Source organism: Felis catus, chromosome E3 (genome assembly GCF_018350175.1).
Source record: "Felis catus isolate Fca126 chromosome E3, F.catus_Fca126_mat1.0, whole genome shotgun sequence".
Taxonomy (NCBI): Eukaryota; Metazoa; Chordata; class Mammalia; order Carnivora; family Felidae; genus Felis; species Felis catus.
In genome coordinates this window covers 19,743,834-19,753,392 of record NC_058383.1, presented here as the reverse complement: position 1 = coordinate 19,753,392, position 9,559 = coordinate 19,743,834, and the positions used below count along the sequence as shown (strand labels likewise).

The following is a 9,559-nucleotide window of genomic DNA, read 5'->3' as shown; positions in this document are numbered from 1 at the left end:
CGCCCGGGGGGCCAGCTCCGCGTCCCTGCAGCGCCGGGGCCCTCAGGCTCAGAGGCCCCAGGGAAGATTCGGGTGGGCCCGGGACCCACGAGTTCCTGGAGCCGGAGCCTGGCCGCCCGGGTTGGGGCTAACACACACCGCAGGTGACCAAGAGGGACAGGGAAGCGTCGGTGGGCAGCCGGACGCTAGCCACTCGCGTCCTCTGCCACCAGGCCAGAGCATCGGAGCTTCATCATGTAGGTCCGGGGGCTCGAGTCGAGCGGGACCCCGTCAGAATATGCACGGAACGGGGGAGGCGTTGGCGGGCAGGGGGTCGGGCACACGCTGACTCCTGCAGGAGGGGGTGTGCGGTCGGGGTGCAGCACTGGGCACGGTGGGCAGAGGCGAAGACGAGCTATTTTGGAAGTGAAATCGAGGGCTCTGTGGGGACTGCTTGCTCCCCTGTCTGGCGTTAACAGTTATTTGCCAAATTCTGCAGATGAATTAATACCAGATGGCAAAGGTATCGAGGCATAAACTAGGGCTGCCACTGTGTCTGGTTCACTGGCTGTCCGTGAGGAACGGCGGGGACTTGACCGCGTCACTGACACCCCTCCCCACCCGAAGGGCGGCCGTGTGGCTCCAGCGCCTTACCCGTGACGGCCGGCCGGCCGGCCCCCCGCTTCTGCTCCAAGCCGCTGTTGACGAGCAGAGGCCCGTCTGTAACGTAGGGATTCTGAAGTTAGGGACGAGGATTTGGGCGTTAAAGCACGGTACGGACGCCCGGCCACCTGTAGCAGACGTCCCTTGTTTGGTGGCAAGACGGCAAAAGATAAAACCTTCGCGTGCTCTCCGGGCAAGGCTCCCGGGCTGCCGGCAGCACCAGCCAGGCTAGCAGAGGGCTGCTTCAGTCCCGAGGAACATGGGCGAAGGTCCACTGGGAATGAGTGCTCGCCGGCTGCTGGCACCACCGAGGAGGGGCAGGCACGAGGCCGCGTCACCCACCCATCCACCCGAGACACAGGGACCTGCTCGGGACCCGGTCCCACACAGGCACGCATGGTCTCCGGCCGGATGGGGCCCGCCCTGGTGGTCACGAGGGCCCGGGGGGTCCGGAGGGCGACGGTGCAGGTAGTGACGAGTGCCACGAAGGAAACGGAACAGGGTGACGGGGACACGATTTACCGTAGACGACATGTGAATAAGCCAGAATGACCGGGACACCCAAACTGGCAGTGAGGTTTGAGGGGGACCTCCCCGCAGCAGGTGCAGCAGCCCTGGGGCAGGAAGGCCCGGCCCTCGGGGGAGAGGAAGGAGCCGTGCAGGAGGAGCAGAGGGAACTGGGTGGCCAGAGGGGGCCCGGTGCAGCCAGCACTGGGACGGACGAGGGCGCCGGGCCAGGGAGACAGGTCTGCGTGCTGTTGTGTGACAAGGGCCGGAAGGGGAGGCCCCAGGAAGCGGGACAGCCGTGAGCGTCGCCGGTCCAGTGACCGAGCGAGCGGTGTCGGCAGGGAGCCGAGCGAAGACGGGCTGTGCGGGGAGGCGGGCAACGGCCCGATGTCCAAAACCTGGAGCATCAGGCAGGGTCTCGAGAATTGCGCTTGAGGGTTTTGGTAGGAGTCTTCGGGAAGTTCACGTTGGAATCAATGCAGGGGAGACCGGAAGCTGGGGGGGGGGGGGGGGGGGAATGTCCCCAGGGACCAGGTGCTCAGGGCTTCCTGAAGGCTGGGATTTGTCTGCACCTGGGTGCGACGACCCTGCCCTTCCTCGAGGGCCAAAGCACCTGGCCAGGCAGGCAGGCAGCGGGCTGTCTGAACTGCCCAGCCCTTCCAGGCCCCCGGTTCCAAGGCCGGTCTTTTCTCCGCTGGTTTTCCTGCCTTCCGGTCATCTCCACCAGCTTCCGCGTACATCCCAAGAAACACCTTCTCTGAGTAAGTCGGTGGGGACGCTCTCCGTTACCTGCCCGACGCTCCCGAACCCCCCAGGCGGGCTCTCAGTTAAGGGGGAGCCCAGGAAGGGAAGGGCCAGGCGTGAAGCTTCCTCTGGGGGCGCTCGACCCGCACAACCACAGACTGAGGCCGCAGCCACGACTCCTTAGCAACTTTTATTCCAGACCTGCTAACGAGCGAGCGAACACGAAGCAGCAAGGGGACTCGATGCGACGGGAGACGCTGACGCTTCTCTTCCGAACAGGGCCCGCCAGCTAGTGCTGCCTGGACCGCGAGGGCTTTTTGTTCGCCTTGGAGGTCCCGGCCTCCCGCTCCTTGTCGGGGTTGAAGACTTCTGTACACGGAAGAGGCCGGAAGATACCGTGAGCGGCAGGGCAGGTGGCGGCCTCGGCCCGCCCTGCTGACCCGGCACCGCGGCCGGGGAGGGATGGGCACCGCCTTCACCTCCCACCCGCACGCAGCTGCCGGGGGCGGGGCCGGGGGTGGGGGTGTCTCGTCTAGACCAGACCCTCATGGGCCTCCTGAGCCAGGGGGTTTCCGCTGCGTTCTGAGGGCCCCTGCAGGCGTGTGCCAACACAGGCGTCTGCTTACTGCGGGAGCGGCTTCCCCTGGAGGGCCGGGGACCCGCGGACAGACCCACACGGGCGGAGCCCTCACCTGAGGGCTCCCCGTCCCCGGATGTCCCCCCCCCCCTTCGCCCCGCCCCCGAGCACCTGAGGGACGCGAACCTGGTATCTCGTGGGGCCAGTAGTCGTTACAGTGGGGGCAGCGCGGCTCCGGGGCGGACTGGAAATACTTGGCGACGCACGGCAGGTGCATCCTGATGCCGCAGGTCTCGCAGCTTTGCCCCTGAAACCAGAAAGGCGAGGGCTGAGCGGCCGCGCGCGCCTCCACGGGCACACGCGCCTCCGGCGATCAGCGGGCAGGACGGCCGGCAGGCTCCGGAGTGCGGTCTTTCGGGCCACAGACGGGTGACGATGACCCCGAGGCCCTCAGCGCGAGGGCTTCTAGGAACTTTTATTAGAGAGTCCCTCGCACGCACGCAGGCAGAGGGCGCTCAGGATGCTACAGGCCGGAGCGCAGCGGCACGGCCAGGCCGCCTCAGAAACGCGGGGTCCCGGTGCACGCGGCCCTCACGCCTCCGGCTTTTTGGACGTGGGTCGGAGGCTTTACGAAAACACGTTGGGGGAGGGGGGGCGCCCGGGTGGCCCAGTCGGTTAGGTGACCGCCTCTTTGGTTTCGGCTCAGGGCTCGAGCTCACGGTTCGTGCGTTCAAGCCCCACGTCGGGCTCTGTGCCCACGGCCTGGAGCCTGCTTGGGATTCTCGCTCTCCCTCCCTCTCTGCCCCTCCGCCTTGCATCCCTCTCGCTCTCGAAGAAATAAAGCTATAAAACTTAAAAAAAAAAAAAGCAACCGTGTACTCTGTTCCAGAAATTCCGGCCCAGGGAAATAATCACCAAGTGGCCCAGGGTACAGGTGCACAGAGGCTCACGGGAACGGAGCTGACAACCGTAGAGAGAGACCGGGGGGGGGGGGGGGGGGGGGGGAGGGGGAGGGAGGGGAGGAGCCCCGAACGTGCCCCGCCAGGCAGGCAGCGCGACACAAAACAGGGCCCGACGCGGCGGGTCGCCGGCCACGCCACTGCCAGGCCACGCGGGCTACACCAGGCTCCTGAGAGCCCTTCCGGGGGAAAACAAAATCAAGCGCGCCCCGGGACTGGACCCGGGGGACCCGGGGCGAGAGGAGGCAAGGCGGGCTATGTCGTGGTGGCCCCAGACCCTTCGGATGCCTGGGTCTGCTCGTGCGGGGGCGGGGCCCGCGGGTACCTGGATGAGGAGGCCGTGGCAGATGTTGCAGGTCTTCACGGCGTCGGGGTACGTCTCCCGGATGTACTGCTCCATCTCGAGGATGGCCCGGCTGTGCAGCGTGAACTCCCCTTCTTTCTGCAGGCACGGCGGGGGGCGGTGAGCTCTCGAGCCCCTTCCCCTCCCGGCGGTCCCGCAGCCCCGCGGGTCCGGCGAGCTCACGGGGCCGGGTGCCCCTCGCACGGCCGGCGTCCGCCTGCCCCGCCGAGGGCTGTCCGCGCCGGCCCCTCGGCAGAGCCTCACGCGTGGAAGGACTTGGGCCAAGACCCAAAAGGGACCCGAGGAGGGTTCCTCGAACCCGTGCCTCAACGGGCGTGGATCCCGAGTCCGCGGGTGGCCCCCTCCCACGGTGAGGACACGGTGGAGAGGGGAGGGAGGCAGTCTCCCCACGGGGCGAACTGTGACTGCCACACCAGGCCCGGTTCTGCTCTTGTGGGGACGTGCTCGTGTGCCCTGCGCCTTGGGGCTAGGTGCTTGGTGGTCCCGTGATAAGCCTCTGAGGGAAGACGAAGTCGACCCTGCGTGGGGACCACGGAGGATTGCTCTGGGCCCCAGTGAAAAGTTCGAGTTCACAGTCGGGCCCAAGACACGTTTACTCAACATCTACCCCGCGCCTGAAACCATGCCCAGTGCTTATTGTTCCTGACCCTACTCGCCTCGGGGCGTCACAGGGAGGGGCAGGGGCAGGTGAGGTGCCCCGCCACCCCACCCAAAAGACCAAGACTCCCGAGATCTCCCAGGCCTCGCCTCACCACTACAATCTGAGCTCAGGCCTCGCATCGGGCCGGTCCCTGCGACATGCGGACGCTGGCTGTCAGCACACCCACGCTTCGAGGATCCGTGGTTTAGCTGGGCCACCTCAGGACCTCTCCCAGACCCCCGACCACCCGCCTCCGGCCCCTGCCATCGCGACAGGGTAACTCGCGGGGCCAAAGCAGGTGCACGGCGGCTACTGGAACAGCTCGGGGTGGAACACCAGGTGACTCCAGCGTGTTTCTTCACGAAGGTCAATTACCATCTCCTCTTCGTCTGAGGAGCGAGCATTTCTTGGTATAGTTTTTGGCAAGTTTTACGTAAATTCTGTCCCTCTGGCACGTCCCTTACCTATGTGGCCATCCCCTCAGCAAGAGTTTATAGCGCGCCTACAGGTGCAACAAGGCACAGTGAACAAGTCGAGGGTGCCAGCCTCTGTCCTTAAACACTTGTGCGGTCTGACCCAGCTCAGCCAGTTATCACACGAGCCGCCCGAGAATGTTCCGTACTGCCAGACGCCCCCAAGGGGAAGGAAACCCATGACAAAGCAATCGGTAGGGAGCTGCAGTCACCCAGACGAGGGCCGGGTGCAGGACGCCAGCCAGACCACGGAGCTGCGGTTTGTTCAGCTAAAACCAAAGCAGAGGGGCTCTCCGTCTCTGCGGGGCAGCAGGGGACCCGTGGCCATGGCACCGGCACCCCGCCCTGGCGCCCCTGTCCGCAGCTCTGTGGCCCGTCCGGCCTCCCCTCCGGTCAGGAAAGCACCTCGGGAGCCGAGCACTTGTGCACTCAGTAATCGGCGGCACTCGGTACAGGACGGCCGCCCCGTCAGAGGGCAACGGCCCAGAGCGCCGCAGCTCCGGCCACTGGAGGCGGGCCCTCCCTGGAAAGGAACCATCGCGTCGGCCATGAGCAGTGGTCCCCGGCCACGGTCTGGCCGCCGAGCGAGGAAGCCGAAGGCTGACCCGAGCGCACTGTGCGCGGGCACAGGCCGCGGTGAGCGAGAGCTGCGTCCGTCTGGCTCGGGTTTCCGGGCGAAGGTCTCGCCTTGTGTGGGAAAGCACGGAGACGTCTGCCCCGCTCCGGTCAGCAGAAGCGGACGTGGGGGGTCTCGAACCGCGAGTGTGCAGGGCGGTCTGGTCCCTTCCCGGGCGCCGCGGCTCCTCTCCGGCAGTTCACCCACACGTCCTCCCTGCTCCGGCGGGCCACCGGCTCCCTGAGAGGACTCGAGGGCGCTAGCCCCGAATAACGAACACCGACGATAACAACCACCGATAACCTTGACGGTGGCAGCAGCTGCCCTGGGACCCCGGCACCAGGCTCTGGCCATCTGCCGTCCCATCCCCGCCCCGAGGGGACACTCCTCCTCCTCTCCTACAGGAGAGGGGCTCCAGGCCACCTCACCGGGTCCCAGGCCCAACGCCAGAGCGGCGCCCTCACCCACGGTGCACACGGACCCGCCTCTGTGGACCGGGGGCTCGAGCCCGGGTGGCGCGTGCTCTGCGCTTCCGGCCAGGCCTCCTGGACACGTGACGTGAGTGAGCGGGAGGCCCCGAGCCCTTCTCGTACCATCACGGCCGGCGTTAAGGCAGACGAGGGGCCCGAGAGGGCCCGGCTCAGCGGACCACCGGATACGATACGGTTCGGGGGGAGAATTTGCTATCCGGTCTGAACGGCGAGCCAGGCTGGGGAAGCCGCTGGACACCGTACCTCGATCAGCCATTTGTTTTGTACAAACTTCTGCAGCACCTGCTCTGCTTCCTTCTTCCTCATCTTCTTGCCTTTAAGTTGATCGACCAGGTTCAAAATATTTGTGGAGGACGCAAAGCCAGTTTCCGAATCAATAATCAGTTCCAACTGGAAGAAACAGCAGGTACCACGTTCATCTATTAAATCGGCAAAAACAACGTTTAAGCAATAACACCGATCCTGGCAGGGGCGCCGCGAAACTACCAATCACGGGCAGAGCTGAGCCCTGGAACAATCCTTCAGGAAGACAGTTTAGTAGCGAACAACAACAGCCGTGACCATGGTCAGTCCCTCTGTCTCAACGGTCACCCTGTGACACCATGCCAGATGGATGATCCTCAGGCCTCCGGATACAGAATCGGCCCCCTTGCCCCCACCTCCCCGAAGGCAGAGAGGCCGAGGGATGAACGAGTGGATGACGAGGCGGCACCCGTCTACTCAAACGCGGGCAGGAGAGCGGGGGCCGAGGGGCTGGCTGGAGGCAGGGAGGGCGAGAAAGCAAAGCCCGGGCGAGCCAGGGCGCAGGCCCACTCGGGAGCGGCAGAGACGCCGGAGCCCGGGCCAGGAGGGGCTGCCGGGCACCGCCCCCGAGACTGCTCACAGCGGGACGGGGCCACCAGGAAGACAGGCTTTCGGCTTTCCACACGCACAGGAGCGTCTGCCGTCACAGCCGGGTCCTCGACCTCGGCTGCCGACTGCCGTCAGAGGAGGCTCGAAAGGGAGGATTCTAGGACCCGTCACCGGAGACCCGGATCCGCCAGATGTGGACGAGACCGGATGTCTCGGCGCTCCTACCTCCCGGTTCCTGGAACGCGGCCCGGGCTGAGAAGCACCGCCTTGACCCGGGGCTCAGCTGGGTGAGTGACAAGGGGGCTGAGGGAAGAGCCCTGAAGCCGGGGAGGCAGAGCAGTGCCTCTCCGATGCGGACGGGAAGGGTTCCACGGGGTGCCCTTGTTAACACGGACGGCCGCGGGCCGCGGGCCGGGCGGGGACCGGGATCCGGCCTTGCCAGCGAGCTCCCTGGCGCCTCGGCCGCCGCCGCTGGGGGCTGGCCGGTGCGGCGAGCACCAGGCGGGAACGCCGGTCCGCCTGCCTGCACCACACACCCAGACGCCCGGTGCTCCACCGACCGGGGTTCACAGCTCCCTCCCAGGCAGCCACGGCGCCCTCCCGAGCCGGCGCCCGGAGGCGATGCGCTGGGCAGGGACCCCGCAGATGGCCGTCTGGGGCCGCGGCGGTGACCCTCTAACGATGGCAGTTTCCGTTTCTAACGCTGAAGACGACAAGTTTCCCGTCGCGAGCCCGGCCAATGAACAACCATACTGTACTTACAGCCTTTCTAAACAGATCCAGCTCGTTCTCTGCAAAATCCGAGGCCATTTTGGAAACCGGAGTCGTTGCAAGATTCACCTAAAAGACAGGTCAGCGTGACGGTCAGGCGGCGCCCTTCACTGGCCGGCTCGCCCAGCCCCCTCCTCTGTCCAGTCCCTGAGCGCCGGGGTGCGGGCACTGTCGGCCACAGGGCCCGGATTTGGGACCAGTCGCACGTTACAGACTTGGGCGTCCAGCTCGGAATCCCCGACTCTCGGAGATTCCCAGAGGCGGTGCGGGAGCTTCCGAAATCGGACACATTTGGGGAACTCGTCTGCACGCTTAACGGAGCTTCAAATGCAAAAGGCGCTGCGAAGCCCGCGGCGTTTCCGCAGTTACTCAGCTCCACGACCCTTCTCCCCTGGAACAGTGTGGAACCCCTGGCTACGGCCCCTCTCTGGGCGGGCCTGGCGGGGGGGGGAAGCCGCGTCTACTCCAATGGTCTAAGGTGCTCAGTTCTGCCCCACCTGTGCTTCCCCTTGCTCTCTGGCGGGGGGCTTCCTGGAACCCGAATGGCTCAGTCCCCAGGGCCCCCCCCCCAGTTTCTCTTCTCACAGCCTCTGTGTCTTATTCCAAATGAGAAACCGCTTTCCTCCTTTAATCCTAGTGTTCCATACATTTGGGATGACTTCTTACATCCAACTGTCGACAGACAAAACAAAGCCAAACGCGTGCTGCAGTGTCTCAGGCAGGGGCAGGGAGGTGAGCACTGAGGTGACAGCCCCCGGCCCTGATCACTGCAGAGGATTCGTACAGTGGCACCAGTGACCCGGAACCGGGGCTGGAGGGGGAGGCGGGGCCAGGCTGTGTCCGTGTCCCCGGCTCCAGGGCTGCCGGGGCAGGGGCACCCCCACTCCCGCAATTCCTCACGGGAGCCACGAGAGGGCGCCGGCGTGCACTCACCAGCGCGTAAACAGGTCTCCCGTCGTCCTCGGTGGCCCCTTTCTTAATCTCAATATACAACGACTCCAAGACGCTGTTAATGTTGTTGATGAAGTCCTCCAGCTCCTCCACGGCGGCAGTGCCTGGAGAGAAACGGGATGGCGTCAAGAAAGTGTGGCCATCTTAACCACTCCGTCGACCCCAGCGCAGGCCAGCCAAGCCAGAGGCAGGCGAGGGCCCAGCCCGCGTGGGTGGATGCCAGTCTGTGTGGCCCCTTCCTCCCTGAGTGTGCAGACGGGGAGGACGCTGTGCGTAGGCAGGGCCGGGAAACGGCGTCGGAGCCTGCCGCGCTCTCCCTGTCCTCGCTGGGAGCCCCCGGCCTGCCGCCCCCTATTCCCTGCTCCGCGCCCCTCCCCACGCGGAGCCTGTGCCCGCACGGCCTCACGTGTGCCGGGTCCGTCTCTATCCCATCTTCCCTTTATCCGCCATCCGGACGCGTACCGAACGCTCCCATGCCAGGCCCCACGTGCTGGGCCCGGGGACCGCGGGTGGCAGTGAAGACCCACAACAAGCAGGGTGAGAGCAGCAGCTCACACTGAGCACCACCCCTGGCCCCCAGTGAGAGGCTGTGCTGGGTGCTTGTCACAGTCGTGAGTCCATCCTGCCAGCTGCCCTCCGAGGCAGGTGCCAGCGGCCTCCCCTAACTCGGTGACCAGGCCAAGGGGCAGAGGAGGGCGGGCTCGCTGGCTCCGGCCCCTTCCCGGCTCCGTGTGCTGTCCCGCCTCCACGCTGCCCAGTCCCCCGGCCCGGGGCCACCAGCCCACGGAGGAGGTGTACGGACAGAGCCCCGGGGCTGCAGTGAGTGGAGGGAAGAGGCCTGGGGTCCACCAGCTGCAGGGGCGGCGGGAGCCCTGGCGCAGGGCCCCGGAGACCAGGGCAACGTGTCACCTTCCCCTGCGAGCCACAGGCAGCCCTTCAGAGTGGGAAGCAGAGAAAGGACGTAGTCGGCTT

At 66.0% G+C, this 9,559-nt stretch overlaps 1 protein-coding gene across 4 annotated transcripts in view; it reads right to left on the bottom strand.

Moving 5' to 3' along the window:
* Positions 1 to 2,070: 2,070 nt before the first annotated feature.
* NSMCE1 (NSE1 homolog, SMC5-SMC6 complex component) overlaps positions 2,071 to 9,559 on the bottom strand; it is a 31,138-nt gene continuing 23,649 nt past the window's right edge. For 3 of the 4 annotated variants that reach the window (XM_045048172.1, XM_023246775.2, XM_023246776.2), the window contains 6 exons: positions 8,570 to 8,691; positions 7,628 to 7,705; positions 6,257 to 6,403; positions 3,755 to 3,871; positions 2,657 to 2,777; positions 2,071 to 2,262 (listed from right to left, as the gene is read on the bottom strand). In XM_045048172.1, coding sequence (XP_044904107.1) covers positions 2,183 to 2,262; positions 2,657 to 2,777; positions 3,755 to 3,871; positions 6,257 to 6,403; positions 7,628 to 7,705; positions 8,570 to 8,691 — 665 coding nt within the window. In that variant the 3' untranslated portion in view covers positions 2,071 to 2,182. The remainder of the gene's footprint in view (positions 2,263 to 2,656; positions 2,778 to 3,754; positions 3,872 to 6,256; positions 6,404 to 7,627; positions 7,706 to 8,569; positions 8,692 to 9,559) is intronic. The other variant, XM_045048173.1, reaches the window with a different exon arrangement.